The sequence below is a fragment of the Drosophila albomicans genome, chromosome 3 (genome assembly GCF_009650485.2).
Source record: "Drosophila albomicans strain 15112-1751.03 chromosome 3, ASM965048v2, whole genome shotgun sequence".
Taxonomy (NCBI): domain Eukaryota; kingdom Metazoa; phylum Arthropoda; class Insecta; order Diptera; family Drosophilidae; genus Drosophila; species Drosophila albomicans.
In genome coordinates this window covers 3,534,225-3,552,316 of record NC_047629.2, presented here as the reverse complement: position 1 = coordinate 3,552,316, position 18,092 = coordinate 3,534,225, and the positions used below count along the sequence as shown (strand labels likewise).

Sequence of the window (18,092 nt, the reverse complement as noted above, 5' to 3'; positions counted from 1 at the left end):
TTAAGTATACGGATAGTGATCCAGTCCGTTCCATTGCAATGGTCAGCATAGTTGTGGGATTAATAATTCTTAATACTTCAACTCAGTGATGCTTGAACTTTTCTGTATTTTATATAAACGTTTCAAAATGCAAATACATTGGGAATATTGAATACAACATCTAGACTTCGTCCAGATTGAGGCCAGCCCTTGTAATCTGCTCATCGATCCAGTTGCGGAGATATGCCACATTCGTATAGGCAGCTGGAATGTCCTTTTCGGCACACTCAATGCCCCAGGAGACGATGCCAACGAGCTGGAAGCGATTCGGTTGCCCCGCCATGCTGCAGAACAAAGGCGATCCGCCATCTCCTTCGCAAGTGTCTTTGCCCTGCACACCACCGGCACAGACAAAACTTGGGTGTAACTTGAAGCGTCTGCCGAGAATTGTGATGCGCAGCAGTCGCTGGCAATGCTCATGCTCGACGATGGGCAGATCAATGCTTTTCAGAAGGCGGTCCATTGGATTCGTGTTATTGCGCGAATTCCCCCAGCCAATGGCAAAGCACTGCGCCTCCCGCATCGCCTCCTGCACGATGACATTCTCGACTGGCGGCAAACAGAGTGGCTGAATGTGCGGCGCCAGCCGGAAAGGTTGCTCCAGCACCATCAGTGCCATGTCATTGTGAAAGTTCAGTTTGTTGAACAGCTCGTGGCGCCACAAATGTCGCAGGCGTCGCGTCTGATAAGCATGCGGTTCCCGTTGACTGCTCAAGTCGTATTCCCCCGCCCGGACCAACAACGAGTCCGAGCTGTGGTTGGCCACATTGTGGGCACTGGTCAGCACCAGCTGGGGATGTATCAAGGTGCCGCCACAGACGTACTTTGCCTGCATGTCAGTCACTGCGACCATCCAGGGGTACTCGGCGTAGTGTGCTTCATGGTTGCTGTAGCCCTCCAAGGCGTAGTAGAGTCCTTTCGGATTGCTATAGCCGCAGCCCTTGTACTGGAACTGCTGCAGATGGCGCAGCATGGGATTCTCGCTCTCGTCTATCTAGAATGGAAAAGGCAAATTATATAGAATGTTAGAAGGAATATTGACGTATCACAGGGAAAACAATGTAAGTAGTGATGAAGGTTGTTAATGTACAAGTGGAAAAGATAATTCAAATACATTATTCCAACTTTCTGTTTTCATGACTATTATAGTACTCTCTACGTTCTACCACTCCTCTATTAGTTTCATGTTTTACTTATTCTAAAGTGTTTCCATGCCACATAAAGATATCAAAATATCAGAATCTTTTATCATTATAAATGCATTAATAAAGATAAATAAATTTTGCAATAAGAATAATACTATGCGCTCAAAAACTAATTATAAGCTTTAAGCTTTGGTCAATATTTATTTTATTTTAGCAGAAAAGTAAAAATCGTGAAATAATGAGTTTTGTTTTTTACTCAAATTTTGAATTTACTGGAAAGCTACATTAGTCTAAAAATATTATGCAGGTATTCTAATCATTATAACATAATTCGATTTTTGTGATCAAAAGTAAAGATTATTGATCGACTTAAAGATTATAACTTGAATTATAATATTAATTGTTCTTTATAAAAATATAAAAAGCAATACGCTTAAATACACTGACTTTCTGATATGAAATGCTTCATCATTTTATGTAACTATAGTAGAGATAGATGGAATACCGCATGGGAATTTTCAACATAAATAATTGGATTATATGTTATGGGAATTGCAATAAAGCTCAGCTTCAAGCATCTCACACTAATACATGCCAAGCGACTAATAAGAAACTAATCTATAAATAAGTGCTAAGCGCAAGTGGAATGCTGGGAAATAACCCATTTGATTGGGAGAGCGCACCTATGCATTGGCATTTCAATTGAGTATACAATTTAAATACAATGCCAAGAATTATTGAATTCAGATGATCTCACCTGATCGCCGGGAGGGCAACAACTCTCGAATATGGAACAGCCAAAATTGCTGGTGTCATCGATGCGTGCTTTAATTATATAGCGACCATCTTCATTGACCAGACCAGATCTGCAGAGATGTCTTGGCACACACAGTTTGTTTGTGTCGCATGTGTCGTAATCGAGCTTAAAGTCAAGATTCAAAGGCGGAGGCGATGCTGTTGTAGCTGCTTTCTGCTCGTTGAGAAGCTTCTGAGCTAAGGTGGCTTCATAGCTCTCCAGCTGTTCCTTGTCGCAGCAGACAAGTCCGAAGCCACAACTGTTATCCAATGTGCGGGGTCCCAGCAAACCGCGGCCAGAATCGTCTGTCTCATTGCAACGTTGTTCGGTGATGCAAAGCTCAGTCGATGTGCATTCGCGAAGAGCAAAGCTGCTCAAGGGGAAAATCAGCAGTAAAATTAGCTTGAATTGATTCAACATGGCTTTATTGTGCACTGAGAGAGAGAAAGGTAGAGATTAGTCACAATTGCAAGCTATGCACTTTGAATATACGCTACGTATACGTAATATACGAATCATGCATATTTAATTGCATATAAATCAAAATTTGAGTATCTTATCAATGCCACTCACTTTGTATTAACTAATTAGCACCGCGATTCGAAAATTGTGTTGAGCTTTGCTCAAAGTAAGTTTGCAAATACGACTGAGTTTCCCGATTCGAAACTCTTTGTTTATATTTGATCAGATTAGAGGCGCAATAGCCAAAGCCTACCTATCGATCTGAATGGGAATTTAATGTTGAGAGAGAAATAACTCTCATTTTGCTTTATTGATTAACTTACTCTCCCATGCGCTCTCAGAATAGTTGTAGTCCCAAGCCGGTTCTAACTATAAGACGCATCACATCAATATAAAGCAACTCAGTTGATGTTGTGCACGAATCGTCGTTGAAGCAAATCGATCTTGAGAGCTCGTAACGCGGCTAACAAGCTTATGGAAGCGAGTGTTTAATATATATACTAAATAAAATACATAATAACTGGCTAAAAACGTGAGCAATCTAATGCAAAATGCATTTTTTATATGAAACGTGTTATTTAAATGATTAGCAAACTAATTTCCCCATTTTTGTTGTGAAAATAGGCAGCTTATAAAAAGTGTGTGTTTGTGAAAAGTAATATGGAAAGACTGTATAGAGAGAAACTGCAGTTGAACTGAGCGCTATCACTAAAAGCAATTGTTTGAAAAAACAAGTTCACGTTGGGGAAATTTTTTTTAGACTCGGTATTTATAGAAAATCACTTTTTATTAATGAGAAGATGCACCTTAACTGGAGAATATAATTGCAAAATATTATAAAAATTATGAAAAATTGTACGCCTTCTTAAGAAGTTAAAAATTCAAAGTTCTTGATGAAATATGTCGAATTCGAAGAATTTTATTTGTGGAATTTTCAATGAAGAAATTATGCTAGAACTAAATATTAGATAGTAGAAAAATATAAATCAAAATTGTTTCAAAGTGATTTTTAGTAGAGATATTTCAAGAAGGGAAGTTTAAACTGAAATAATATTAGTTTATTTACAAGTATTTGTTTGAAGGTAATATATGTATGTAGATGCAATTGATAACCTTTTGCAGCTGAGGGAGGCTCGAGGCAATCATATGTGATCAGTTCTTATCAGTACTTCCATTTCAGATGATAAGACTGCTTCTGTTTGCATTCATTGCGGTAGCCCATCAACGACTGTCCAATGGTCAGCAGATGAATGCAGCTGTTGATGGAATGTGCGGAGCTGAGGAATTGTGCGTCACGGACAAGTTGTGCACCGAGTCAGATGACTCGGGACGCGATGCAATTGGACCGCGTCTTGGAAACAATTGTGGTCATGGATTTGTGTGCTGTGATCGCGAGCAGCTGGAAAGCTGGAACGCCACTCTGGCCATGGAGGCAAGCGGCTCGCAGAGGAGCTTATCTGCAACTCAGACTGTAACCACCATGAAGACGCCAACTATAACGACTCCGGCGACATCGGTGACGACGGAGGAGCCTAGCGGTTATGAGAGCTGTGGTTTTAATATGGAGTGTGTGCCGAGAAAGATTTGCAGGGAAAATTTGATTGTCGATGACGGTCGCTTCATCCTAAATCCTCGCATAGGCGACACTCCTTGCGTTGGTGCTCTGCATCGCTGTTGTGCCATAGATATGAAGGTAACTCAATTTGAACTCACAGTAAACAAGGATAACATCTAGTTAGCTACTTGCAGATCTCTGCCAATGAGAGTTCGTATGTGGACAAGTTGGCCAGCTTCAAGTATCAGGGCTGTGGCTGGAGCAATCCCAATGGTCTGATACCTGACCAGGACAACTACGAGTATGCCAAGGATGTCGCGCTCTTCGCCGAGTTCCCCTGGATGGTGGCAGTGTTCAGTGGACGTAATCAATTCCTCTGTGGCGGCACTCTCATCCATCCGCAGCTGGTGCTGACCAGTGCCCACAATATACAGAATCACACGATTAACACGCTAGTTGTCCGACTCGGCGAATGGGATCTGAACAGTCTCGATGAGCCGCACGAGCATCAGGCGCGTCGCATTAAGCAGATCATTCGCCACGAGGACTTCGATCCGCGTGCGTTCTTCAATGACATTGCTCTGCTGGTGCTGAGTGAACCGGTGCCAATTCAACCACATATTCAACCACTTTGTTTGCCACCCACTGAGACGCCCGCCTTGCTGAGAGAGCTGCAGGATGCCCAATGCTTTGCCACTGGCTGGGGTCGCCGCTTGCCGGGCAGCAGCCGGAACGAACATCTGCTAAAGCGCATCGATCTGCCCTTCGTGAGTCGAGCCGAGTGCCAGGCGATGTTGAGAATCACAATTCTGGGCCGACGCTTTCGTTTGCGGCCCAGTTTTCTGTGTGCAGGTGGCATGGAGGGGAAGGACACTTGCAAGGGTGATGGAGGATCGCCGCTCTTCTGCACGATGCCTAATGAAACGAATCGGTATCGTCTTGTGGGCATTGTGTCCTGGGGCATCGACTGTGCCAAGCAAGATGTGCCTGCAGTCTACGCCAATGTTCCCTTCCTTCGCAACTGGATCGACAACAAGATTAAGACGTTGGGACTTCAGCTCGAAGGACCTTAGAGCTGCTTGTCTTTTGACTAATACTAGAAAATGCATATTCTCAAATAAACAATGTTGTTGTAGCTCATTAATATTCACTTGATAAATTTTTATTAAAATGCAATCTTAATTAGAACTTTAAATAGTTATTATACGATAAATTTGTACGATTTTCGCAATATATATTAGAAATTCCATTTGATTTGTTTAATGAGATTCAACACTCACCGACTACCAGAATGGCATGATTTTTTAATACAATTATTTGTACAATTATTTCAATATTTTTGTGAGTATACTAAACTTATATGTTCTAGATATAGTCGGTCGGGTCGGTATTCATAAAAAAAGCAAAATATTTTAAACAAGTAAGAAAGCTACAGTCGAGTGTGCTCGACTGTGAGATACCCGCTACCCATTTTGAATAAAACAACATACTTAACTGATTTAGCTGGTATAATTCGATTGCAGTACTACATCGTTATACCAACTATGGCCTTCAGCATATTTTCAGAATTATTGCGCTATATTATTATTTATATTTTACTCAAAATGGGTAGCAGCTATCTCATAGTCGAGCACACTCAACTGCAGCTTCCTTACTTGACTAATAATTGGCTTTTGCTATTTGCCCCAAAATGGCTAAGAACTGTTGCGTAATTTAGGAAATTCGCGTATTCGGGCTTTCGAATATACGGGTTTTCTTTACTGTAGACTTAATTGATTTATCGGACCGAAGGAATCTTGAGGCCTGCAGCTTATTCAAGTAGTTGAGTCTAAGCATATTGTGCGGCTTCTCTCCAAATTGCGCAGCTTTCCTCCTTGGTCATAAGTTGAAATTAAGTAGTTTTTGCAGCAACAGCCAAGAGAGACCGACGAAACAATGTAGCAACTGCAACTGAAAGTCTGTTTGGGACAGAGAAGCGTGATACCAAAAATTGAAAAATTACACGCTGTGGAATAGCTGGGGAATTGATTTTGACCCATCGGTAGCGGAAAAAGGGAGTGGATAGTTGCTGCTGGCGACGACTTCGCGAAAAACCCATGTCTCAAGTAAATTGTTAAGGGAGTTTTATTTATTTGCGCGTTTCATGCAACATGCAGCGTGCAGCATGCAACTTGAGACTTGCCCAATATTGATTTTGCCGCCATAAGTATACGGCAGGCATCTGGCTCTATTTTTGACTGCGAGTATTTGCATGTAAGCCCATGGGCATGCATCCTTGTATCCTTGTGCATAATTGTATATTATGCAAAATTCACGCTTGATTAGTTTTCGTTTCTCGGTCTTGGTCGAAATCAAATATTTGCCAAATTGATTATGATTTAATTATAATAAAGCAGCTTGTCAAATGCAATGCATTGCAATGCAGCGCCATCTATGAGTGAATATCGATGTGTATGATTGTATGTGTGCTTGCAATTATAATGGCCCTGACCACATTTGTGTTGCATACTTTGAGGCATATTTCCTTGCCGACAAACGACAGATGTAGCTGCAATTGCAACTGAAACTGCAGCAACCAATGTGTGCACATGGCATCAAATTACAAATGATGCTGCGAAGGGAGCTGAAGTTAAGCGGGCGGGACTTACGGGGGGAGGCTCTTGATAGAATGCCCCTGCTTTGTGGCCTGCCAACGGAAATAGAAACAGCTGCAAATGGCATTTAGAAGTGCAAGCATATGAGTCAATGTGTGTGTGTCCTTACTATGCGTGATAGTGCGGCTGTGGGTGTGTGTGTGCGTATGTGTAAAAAATAAAACAAGCCACTAATGTTCACAGAGCCATTTGTGTTAAGCACACATGAACAATTGACACTGGCTAATTGCAGTGGAAAATCCGCTAAATAGCAACCATAAAGGACATTTGTATACACTGCAACTAATTGGGTTGTGTAGACAATTCATCTTTTAATCAATAGAGCTGAAAGTTCTCTCCAAGTATGTAGTATTCATAATTTATTCCAACTAAATATATAAACAAATAAAATACTTAAGCTTTAATATGCTTGTAAAATCAACTTGAACAACAGCAACCTGATTAAATAATCAATGTACAACATTCGACTGGCTTCTGAATAGTAAATGGATGGCTTGTGAAATGGTATTCAAATTATGTTAGAACTTTCAACTTACAGTTTCTGTAACTTTTAAAGCTTTTTCAAAAGCTTATTTAAAAGTTTCCAAGCTGTCGTTGGACGGGTTTTCAGGGAGCCTAAATGCCCGAATGATAATAAATTTATGTGTTTCAGAAAAAATATATACATACATATATTTACAAATACAAGTCTTAAATTAAATTTTTATTAAGAGCATGAGTTTCATACCGCAAATAAGTAAATTTTCAATATGTATATGGGTAATTCCTTGACGGACTTTTTTAATTTTCTTTCTGTTTTGTTTTCTGTTCGGATAATTGCAAAAATTAACAAATTCGTACGCATAACCAAAAAATTAACGAATTTATATATTTTATCGTAAAACGGAACAAGTTCCTAAAATCAATCTAAACTCTAAATATAGTGCTTATCTAAAGCTTTAAGAATAACATTCACTTATTTTTAAAATTGTTTCAGTATATGTTATTTTCTCTGCAGTGCACTGTAAAGAGTCTCGCACGGGACAAATTCCGTCATGGAATTACCCATATATATTTTAAAGTTAAGTATAAGTAAAATTAAGTTCACGTTTTATGATTGATGTGTTGTAAAGTCAGCTCTTGCTTACGCCTTAAATCGAATTGCATAAGAATGATAACTTTATTTAAAACAGATGATATATAGCTCAGCACGGAAGCTCTGTCCATATCTACACAGCCGCAAATTCGAAAGACGAGCTTATTGTTTCGAATACGATTCATAAGCAGTTCCAACTGAATAAGGCGAAAAACTATTGAATGTTTATAATAAAATAAACATAATTAGACTTACCTCAAGCTGTGATTCTGGACTTAGTCGGCGATCGTCGGTAAACTGTCGCAACAGTTGTCCGACATCATTGCAAGAGCTAGTCGTGTGCTCGATTAGGTTCAGGACCAAGGCAGAATTCCAAATATTGGTCACAATGAGAGCAATTCCAAATATGTCGCCAGACGTGTCTGACTTGATTGTATTGTTGGAATACTGAACTGCGTGATAGAGTACGTTCACATTGACGGCAAACATGGTTGCAAAGACGGTGGCCATGTTCATGTCATAGATGCTAAATGCATTTCGAGCCAGCTGCAACCACTTGGTGTGAATGTTGGCAATGCGACGCAGACTGCGGGATCCTACTCGTTGACGAATCGCCAGCAGAGCTAACTGAACGCTCTTAAACTGATGTGTGAGTAGCAGAAGCAGTGAACTGAAGCCCAGCCGAATCGCCATTAACAACAGCATTTGAAATGTCTTCACAAGCACCTGCAAAATATCCTTTCCGCCAAGCAGTTTATATTGTGTGACGATGGAGCAGCAGAACATCGCATAATTCACATAGATTTCTCGCAGCAAAATATTCGCCAGCTGCAGTTGCATGTTGTCAAGAGCCTGATCGCTGGCAATTCTTCTGAGAGTGGGCCAATGCATTCGCCAGTACAACAGAAATTTCAGGTATAGGCGAACCAAACGCTGTCGACGCAGCCAGACAAGACTATAGCAGCTGACGACGATAAGAACTCGGAGTCCGGCATTTACAATCATGTTCCACTGCAGTATTATATTGTTCTTCATGTAGCCTTCGAAGAAGTCTGACGGAAATATATACCGAAACTGCAGAAACAGACACACCGTGATACAAAAACTGTATATCAAGTATACGTAGGACACTTTGCAGATTTTTAGTCTGGAGTTTTTGCTGGTTCGCAGTGTAGTCGGCATCAATCCATAGATGAGCATATGGTAATAACTTATATTCAGTAACAGGACTAGCTTGTTATGCAACATGTTAGCGTTCCAGCAGTTGGCTGATTAATGTGCTACAACTCCCCGATGGCATTAGGTCAACTGAGCGTTCGAGTGCCTTTACTGCTGTCAGGTCATTGGGTCAAATTTAATTAGATGAATGCGCACTATGGGTTGATGGCAATCTGATGGCTAAACGTCTCCCACTGCGCCTAGCCTAGCAACCAATGGAAAATTTGTAGACGATTGCAGCGTAATGTAATCAAATTAATTATTTATCTCTACTAATTTCTTTATAAATAACAGCATAGTTATATCAGCTACCCATAGGGTGGAAGGATATTACAACTTTATGCCTCCCGCACATGGATGGCGCGTATCTCACAGTCGAGTGCACTCGACTGTAACTTTCTTAGTTGTTAGATTTATGCAACTTCTCCTTTGTGCCATCAAATCGAATAAATTTAAGAGTAAGAGTAATTTTAAAACTAGTGTCGATTTTTAGTGCATACAATAATAACTGTAATATTTATCATTCTTGAAAATTTGGTTGCGATCAGAAAAATAAGTTCTGACTTTTTAAGAAATAATAGTTTATTGAAAAAAACGACTGCTGCTGTCAAGTCTCAGTTTCATTGACAATTGGTATATTTTGTACTCTGTGGTATATTTTGAATGTAATAAAATATCCTTATACCTAAAACACCTTTGGTATATTTTAGTATTTTTAGGTATATAGGTATATTCTTAGGATAATACCGCACCAAGTTGCTGTTATTCAAAATTTAGTTTTCTTACTTGTCTTTTATACCTGCTACCCATAGGATAGAAGGCAATTATAACTTTGTGCCGACAGAAAATGTATGTAACAGGCAGAAGGAGGCACCCCCGACACTATTAAGTATATATATTCAGCAGTATATATATATCAGCATCAACAGCCGAGACAATATATCCGTATGTCTGGTTGTACGTAGATCAACTTTGTTTCAAATTTTTTCCACGCCCACTTATTCGAAACAACAATCTTAATTTTTAAGCTATTTTTGGTACGTACAATAATAGCTACCGTATTTATGATTCCTAGATGCAATCAGAGAATAATTGTAGAAGTTATTTAGGAAATACTAAACAAATAGTTATTTAATGCAAATTACGCCTACTGCAATAGAGTCTTAGCTGCTTTGACTGAAAATCTGGTATATTTTCACCTCAATGGAACATTTTGAATGTGGGACTTCATCGATATACTAAATCTGGACTTCGGTAATTATTAGTATCTGTCCGTCTGTCTGTCTGTCCGTCTGTCTGTTTGTCCGTCCGACCGTATGAACACCTAGATCTCAAAGCCAATAAGAGATGGAGCTATAATTTATTTATTTCGATAAGACTTGTTATGTTTGCACGCAGATCAAAATTACATGCTCGCCTGTATCGGTATGTCTATGCATGTGTAGTTTTGCAACGAAGATGAACACGACAACAATTGCTCGTGTCTTAGATGTTTAGAATTAAATAGCAACTGCTGGTAGTTTGCAAGCCCAACATGTTGTGGTGTGCGAGTTCGAGTTCTGGTCGGGAATGTTTTTACTATTTTTTAATATTTTGTGGTATATTATTTTGGTAAATTTTGAGAATATTACCGCAATATTTTGATTTTACTCAAAATGGGTAGCGGGTATCTCACAGTCGAGCACACTCAACTGTAGCTTTCTTATTTGTTTTATTATATCACGTTCTTGCTTACGTCTTGCTTACGTCCTAAATCGAACTGCATGAGAATGATAACTTTGTTCAGCACAGATGACATATAGCTCAAGAAGGCAGCTCTGTCCAAGACAACACAGCCGCAAATTCGAAAGACGAGTTTTTTGTTTCGTATGCGATTCATAAGCAGTTCCAACTGCAAAAAGGAAAAAGGGTAAAAGAATTAAATATTTATAATCAATTAAACATATTTAGACTAACCTCAATCTGTGACTCTGGACTTAGTCGGCGATCGTCGGTAAACTGTCGTAACAGTTGTCCAGCATCATTGCATGAGTTAGTCGTATGCTCGATTAGATTCATAACCAAGGCAGAACTCCATAGATTGGTGACGATGAGAGCAAAACCAATAATGTTGCCAGACGTATCTGACTTAATTGTGTTGTTGGTATACTGAACTCCGTGATAGAGTACATTTACATTAACGGCAAACGTGATAGCAAAGACGGTGGCCATGTTCAAGTCATAGATGCTAAATGCATTTCGAGCCAGCTTCAGCCACTTGGTGTGAATGTTGGCAATGCGACGCAAATCTTCCAGACTGCGGGATCCCACTCGTTGGCGAATCGCCAGCAGAGCTAACTGCACGCTCTCAAACTGATGTGTGAGTAGCAGAAGCAGCGAACTGAAGCCCAGACGAATTGCCGTCATCATCAGTATTTGTAATATGTTCACAAGTATCTGCAAAATATCCTTTCTGCCGAGCTGTTGATATTTTATGACAATGAAGCAGAACATAGGAACATAGTTCATATAGATTTCCCGCAGCAAAATATTCCCCAACTGCAGTTGCATTTTGCCTAGAGCCTGATCGCCGGCAATCCGTCTGAGAATGCGCCAATGCAATCGCCAATAGATGAGAAATTCCAGGTAAAGGAGAACCAACCGCTGTCGACGCAGCCAGACAAGACTATAGCAGCTGCCGGTGACAAGAACTCGGAGTCCGGCATTCACAATCATATTCCACTGTAGTATTATATTGTTCTTCATGTAGCCCTCGAAGAAGTCAGAAGGGAACACATACCGAAATTGCAGACACAGACATAACGTGATACAAAAACTGTAAATCAAGTATACGTAGGAAACCTTGCAGATCCTTAGTGTGGAGTTTTTGCTGGTTCGCAGTGTAGTCGGCATCAATCCATAGATGAGCATATGGTAATAACTTATATTTAGTAAAAAGACTAACTTGTTGTGCAACATGTTGGCGTTCCGGCAGTTGGATAGTTAGTATGCTACAACATATTTTCTGATGTCAGTTCATTCCGTTATATTTAATTTTCTGAATGTACATTATGGATTGATGTCAATCTGATGATATAACATCTCCCTCTGCGTTTAGTCTAGCAACAAATGGAAAGTTTTTGGTCGAATGAAGCCATATGTAATCAATTTTCTAATTAATTACTAAATTATACTATATACTGTGGCTACCTAGAGAGTAGAAGGGTATTATAATTTTGTGCCTACAAGAAATGTATGTAATAGGCAGATTGAGGCATTCTGACTATGTCTCAGAGTCTGTTCCTGAAGATCGGAAAAATGTCCGTCCAATGGTCAACCACGACCGAAAACAAAATCTTCATAATTATCGTATTTTTTTGTACAATTTCATAAAGAAATGTCCAAATTTTCATAATGTAACGCTTCTATAGCATATGTAAGTTGTTTTTATAAAAAAATTTGCCTGAAAACTGAAAATATTTAATTTATTCACTTTTAGCTACTTTTAAATGCATTTTTATGTTTCACAAGGAAAACATAAATATATAGTATGTTTGCACTTTTTTACCAAATCTCTTTATTGCAATTCAATAAGAAGAGAAAAATACAACAAGAGCGAAAAATGTTCAATTAACTGTTATTTTTATTTGGCTTCTATTTTATGGTCTAATCGTACGTTCGCGACCGAAAACATCATTTTATTGTAATTGCTTCGGATTAAGTACCAGCAGGTGGATGAAACTTCACATGTTAAGTTATTTTGGTATCAATATTTCAAATATAAACAAGTCAGAAAGTTACCGCTACCCATTTTGAATAAAAGCAAAATGTTGCGATATTTTTTCAAAATATACCAAAATATACCAAAAATACAAAAAACTAAAAATATACCAAATTGTATATTTGGTATATCGATATAGTACCACATTCAAAATATTCCATACACGGCACAATGTACCAGATTGTCGGCCAAAGCAACTCAGGCCCCTAGCAAGTAGTTGTTATTGTATATGGGTAATTCTCTGGTAAATGTCGCGTGCGAACAGTTTTACAGTGACAAAAAAGAACATAAACTAAAACAATTTTAAAATTAAGTGAAGGTTTTTCTTAAAGCTTTGGATTAGCACTATTTTTAGAGCTAAGATTGATTTTAGTAACTTATTCTGTTTTACGATAAAATATATAAATTCGTTCATTTTTTGGTTTTGCGTACGAATTTGTTTATTTTTGCAATTATCAGAACAGAAAACAAAACAGAATAAAAATTCCAAAACCATTCTTAGCTCTAATTAACGTACTAATCTAGAGCTATAAAAATAACCTTTACTTATTTTTAAAATTGTTTCAGAATATGTTTTTTTTGTAACTGAAAAGCTGGTCGCACGCGACATCCCTCACAGAATTACCCATATACCAAAATTCGCAGCTATAGCTTTTAAATTACGCTTGTTATTGGATTTTTTATACACGCTACCCATAGGGTAGAAGGGTTTTATAACTTTGTGCCGGCAGGAAATGTATGTAACAGATAGAAGGAGGCATCTCCGACCTTATAAAGTATATATATATTCTTGATCAGCATCAATAGCCGAGACGATCTAGCCATGTCCGTCTGTCCGTCTGTCCGTCTGTGTGTCTGTCCGTCTGTTCGTGTGAAACACAGGATCTCAGAGACTATAAGAGATAGAGCTATACTTTTTTTCGACAGCATTTGTTATGTTTGCACGCAGATCAAGTTTGTTTCAAGTTTTTGCCACGCCCACTTCCGCCCCCGGAAATCAAAAATATCGAATAACAAGCGTAACTTTAGAGCTGCGAATTTTGGTATATATAATAATATTTATAGTAATTGTGATTCTTGAAAATTTGGTTGCGATCAGATAAAAGTTGTGGAAGTTATTAAAGAAATACTTTTGTATGGGCAAAAACGCCTACTTACTAGGGGTCTGAGTTGCTTTGGCCGACAATCTGGCATATTGTGCCGTCTATGGTATATTTTGAATGGTGTACTATATCGATATACCAAACATACCATTTGGTATATTTTTAGTATTTTTTAGTATTTTCGGTATATTTTGAAAATGATACCGCAATATTTTGCCTTTATTAAAAATGTGTAGCGGTCGAGCACACTCGACTATAACTTTCTTACCTGTTTTGATTTGCGGGGGCGGAAGGGGCCAAGCTACAGATGCGAATTTTGGTGTATTCAATAATAACTAGATCTATGAAAATTTGATTGAGATCAGATAAAAATTGTGGAAGTTCTTAAAGAAATACTTTTGTATGGGCAAAAACGCCGACTTACTAGAGGTCTTAGTTGCTTTGGTTGACAATCTGGTATATTGTTGTGTCTATGGTACATTTTGAATGTGGAACTATATCGATATAACAAATATACCGTTAGGTATATTTTCAGTATATTTGTATTTTGGTATATTTAAAAAAAAATACCGCAATATTTTGCTTTTATTAAAAAATGGGTAGCGGGTACGATCGACTTTAGCTTTCTTACTTGTTTAAAAGTAAAGTTATTGCTTTAGCATATTCCGTCCCAATTCGCAGATTTTTGCATTTTACTAGGTTAAGCAAAAGTTGACTTCCATTATTCGTACCTTCGCGACCGCATGTTTTTTGCCAATATTATGAAAATTAAAACTCGATAAGCCCCATAATTTACACTAACCAAAGAGCTAAACAAATGCTATCAAAAAACAAATAAAAAAGTTTTAGGAATCGTTTCTTTTCAATTTCGTTTTTAATTTCACGCGTACGAATGTACGTTCGCGACCCGTGGAAATATACAATAAAACTATAACTTTTAATTTCCTAAATATTTTATTGCGATCAGACAAAAATTATAAAAGTTTTTTAAAAAATACTTTTGTATGAGCAAAAACGGCTATTACGGGCCTTAGATGCTTTGACTAACGACCTTGTATATTTTGCACTCTATGGTACCTTTTGAATGTACTACTATATCAATATACCAAATATGTCCTTTGGTATATTTAAGCGGTATATAAATTTGATATATTTTAAAAGTAATATCGTACTGTTTTGCTTTTATTCACAATGGGTAACGCGTGTCTTACAGGCGAGCATATTCGACTGTAGCTTTCTTACTTGCTTTTTTACTGCAATGCTAATTCATATATGTTCTTTTAAAAAGTAATATATAAAAATAACAAGATAGCTTCAATCGAGTGTTCCCGACTTTCAGATACCCGCTACTCATTGTTAACAAAAGTAAAAAAGTGCGGCCTTTTTTTTTACATATACTAAATTATTATACAAAATAAAATAGCCGAGGCTTTTTTTGATATATACTATTGCATTTGAAATATACTATAGAGTACAAAGTATGCTAAATTGGCAAGTTCATCTGCATGCAATAACAACAAGGAGGAAAGCTATAGTCGAGTGTACTATTTAGTATCAAATTAAATACCAAATAAAATGAAGATATAAAACTGTCCTGAAAATATCTCGTAAAGTGCAATATGTCAACAGATTGTATACAGATTGTCAACCAAAGTAGCTAAATCCCGACCGTTATTTGTCATATAAAATTATTTCTTTAAAAACATCTTTTATCTGAATACAACCGAATGTTTGGAAGTTATAAGGACTGTAGTTGTGATAATATATACAAAAATCGAGATTCTAAAAATCACGCTTGCTACTTTTTCGATTTGCGGCGTGTGGAAGTGGGTGTGCCGCAAATGTGAAAGAAACAAGTGCTGTCGAGAATTATAGTCCGTCTCTTATAGTCTCTAAGATCTATTTTATTCGAACAGAATTGCATGGCTATATCGTCTCGGTTGTTGACGATGATCAACAAAATATAAACTTCATGGGGTCGGAAAGGAACACATTAGGCACAAAGTTGTAATAACCTTCTAGCTTACGCGTAGCGGGTATAAAAAAATATATGTTCAATACAAAATTTTGAATTTAATTTTTATCAAAAAGCAACCATTTAACGAATACCACTTATAACTTTATTTTAAATATAAATATATATATTTTTTTAAAATTAAGTATACGTAAAATGAAGCTCACGTTTGATTTACGTATTGTATAGCCGTCTCTTGCTTACGCTTTAAATCGAATTGCATGAGAATGATAACTTTGTTCAGCACTGATGACATATAGCTTAGAAAGGCAGCTCTGTTTAAAACAACACAGCCGCAAATTTGAAAGACAAGTTTATTGCTTCGTATGCGATTCGTAAGTAGTTCCAACTGTAAAGTGCGAATAAGTTTAAAATATTTATAATTAAACACTAACACTTACCTCAAGCTGTGAGTCTGGACTGAGTTGACGATGGTATGTAAACTGCCTCAATATTTGCCCGGCGTTATTGCAAGAATTAGACGTATGCTCTATTAGATTCATGACCAAGCCAGAACTCCATAGATTGGTTACGAGGAGAGCAAAACCAATAATGTCGCCAGACATGTCTGATTTGATTGTGTCGTTACCGTACTGAACTCCGTGATAGAGTACGTTCACATTAACGGCAAACATGATAGCAAAAACCGTAGCCATGGATAAGTTATAGGTGCGAAAAGCACTTTGGGCCAGATGCAGCCACTTGGTGTGAATGTTGGCAACGCGACGCAAATCTTCCATAGAGCATGACCTCGATCGTCGGCGAATGGCTTGCAGAGCTAACTGAACGCTCTCAAACTGATGTGTGAGTAGCAGGAGCAGCGAACTGAAGCCCACACGAATGGCCGTCATCATTAGTATTTGAAATATCTTCACAAGAATTTGCAGAAATTCTTTTTTGCCGAGCAGTTGATATTGTACGACGATAAAGCAACACAACATTGCATAGTTCACGTAGATTTCACGCAGCAAAATAATCGCCAGCTGCAACTGCATGTTTATGAGAGCCTGATCGCCGACAATCCGTCTGAGAATGCGCCAATGCAATCGCCAGTATAACAGAAATTCCAGGTAAAGGCGAACCAACCGCTGTCGACGCAGCCAGACAAGACTATAGCAGCTGCCGATGACAAGAACTCGGAGTCCGGCATTCACAATCATATTCCACTGTAGTATTATATTGTTCTTCATGTAGCCTTCGAAGAAGTCAGAAGGGAACACATACCGAAATTGCAGACACAGACATAACGTGATACAAAAACTGTATATCAAGTATACGTAGGACACCTTGCAGATCCTTAGTCTGGAGTTTTTGCTGGTTCGCAGTGTAGTCGGCATCAATCCATAGATGAGCATATGGTAATAACTTATATTTAGTAAAAAGACTAACTTGTTGTGCAACATGTTGGTGTTCCGGCAGTTGGACAGTTAGTATGCTACAACATATTTTCTGCTGTCAGATCCCTGAGTCAAATTTAATTTGATGAATGTGCGTTATGGCTTGATGTCAATCTGATGGCTAAACGTCTCCCACTGCGTCTAGCTTTGCAACCACTCGGAAGTTTTTGGTCGATTGCAGCGATATGTATTCAATTTACTAATTAATTATTGAACCCGCTATCCAGGAAAAGGTATTACATACATATTATAAATTATATATATTCTGACAGGTGTCAACATGTACAACAAGTTATTAAGAATCTTAATTTTAATATACCAATAATATAGCTTTTGCTATACTTCAGTATTTGCGCAGTATATTAATTCTGTATATTTTGGGAATAATACTGCACTGTTTGGCTTTTATTGAAAATAGGAAACGGGTATCGTACAGTCGAGCACAAATATAATACATAACAATCTCACTGACGAGACCTTTCGACTGTAGCTGTCGTACTTGTTTTTTATTGAACCAAGCGACTCACTTAGTAGTTTTAAAACTAAAAGTGTCACGTAATTATTATCAATAAATATACTAAATTATACCACATGGGAAATGAAAAACTAACAGTTTAACAGTTTAAGGAACGGCTTGACTTTAGAGGTTTTATTATTTAAGAACTTAATTGGCATGTTTCTAAAAACATATACTTAGATATTATATTCACAATTATAGTTTAAATTAAATTTGCTGTAATGTGTTTTTCCTTATATACATTTGGTGTATTTTTAGAATTATACCGCATTGTATTGCTTTTATAAGAAATGGTTTTCTAATCCTTTCATATTATATATATAGAAGGAGGCGTCTCCGACACTATAAAGTATATTC

At 37.8% G+C, this 18,092-nt stretch overlaps 3 protein-coding genes across 3 annotated transcripts; 1 reads left to right on the top strand and 2 right to left on the bottom strand.

Annotated features, from left to right (window-relative positions):
• Positions 1–82: 82 nt before the first annotated feature.
• LOC117569657 (phenoloxidase-activating factor 2) lies at positions 83–2,661 on the bottom strand. The gene is made up of 3 exons (XM_034250903.2): positions 2,554–2,661; positions 1,942–2,414; positions 83–1,033 (listed from the first exon to the last, which is right to left on the bottom strand). Coding segments are annotated over exons 1-3 (1,347 nt in total). The 5' UTR covers positions 2,555–2,661; the 3' UTR covers positions 83–160.
• A 181-nt stretch (positions 2,662–2,842) lies between these two features.
• Positions 2,843–5,246, top strand: LOC117569656 (phenoloxidase-activating factor 2). The gene is made up of 3 exons (XM_052004558.1): positions 2,843–2,974; positions 3,623–4,135; positions 4,192–5,246. Exons 2-3 carry the CDS (start codon positions 3,623–3,625, stop codon positions 5,068–5,070), a joined length of 1,392 nt encoding a protein of 463 aa, XP_051860518.1. The 5' UTR covers positions 2,843–2,974; the 3' UTR covers positions 5,071–5,246.
• A 10,738-nt stretch (positions 5,247–15,984) lies between these two features.
• On the bottom strand, positions 15,985–17,176 carry LOC117566776 (putative gustatory receptor 58b). The gene is made up of 2 exons (XM_034246318.1): positions 16,223–17,176; positions 15,985–16,170 (listed from the first exon to the last, which is right to left on the bottom strand). The coding sequence occupies exons 1-2, from the start codon at positions 17,174–17,176 to the stop codon at positions 15,985–15,987; spliced, it is 1,140 nt and encodes a 379-aa protein (XP_034102209.1).
• Between the last annotated feature and the right edge of the window lie 916 nt (positions 17,177–18,092).

Excerpts from the sequence above, each read along its gene's own strand:
- LOC117569657 (XM_034250903.2), bottom strand. Across the intron at positions 1,034-1,941 it reads GTTGCCCTCCCGGCGATCAG|ATAGACGAGAGCGAGAATCC; the intron begins GTGAGATCATCT and ends TTTCCATTCTAG.
- LOC117569656 (XM_052004558.1), top strand. The coding sequence starts at position 3,623 with ATGATAAGACTGCTTCTGTTTGCATTCATTGCGGTAGCCCATCAACGA. Across the intron at positions 4,136-4,191 it reads GTTGTGCCATAGATATGAAG|ATCTCTGCCAATGAGAGTTC; the intron begins GTAACTCAATTT and ends AGCTACTTGCAG.
- LOC117566776 (XM_034246318.1), bottom strand. The coding sequence starts at position 17,176 with ATGCTCATCTATGGATTGATGCCGACTACACTGCGAACCAGCAAAAAC. Across the intron at positions 16,171-16,222 it reads GTCCAGACTCACAGCTTGAG|TTGGAACTACTTACGAATCG; the intron begins GTAAGTGTTAGT and ends CGCACTTTACAG.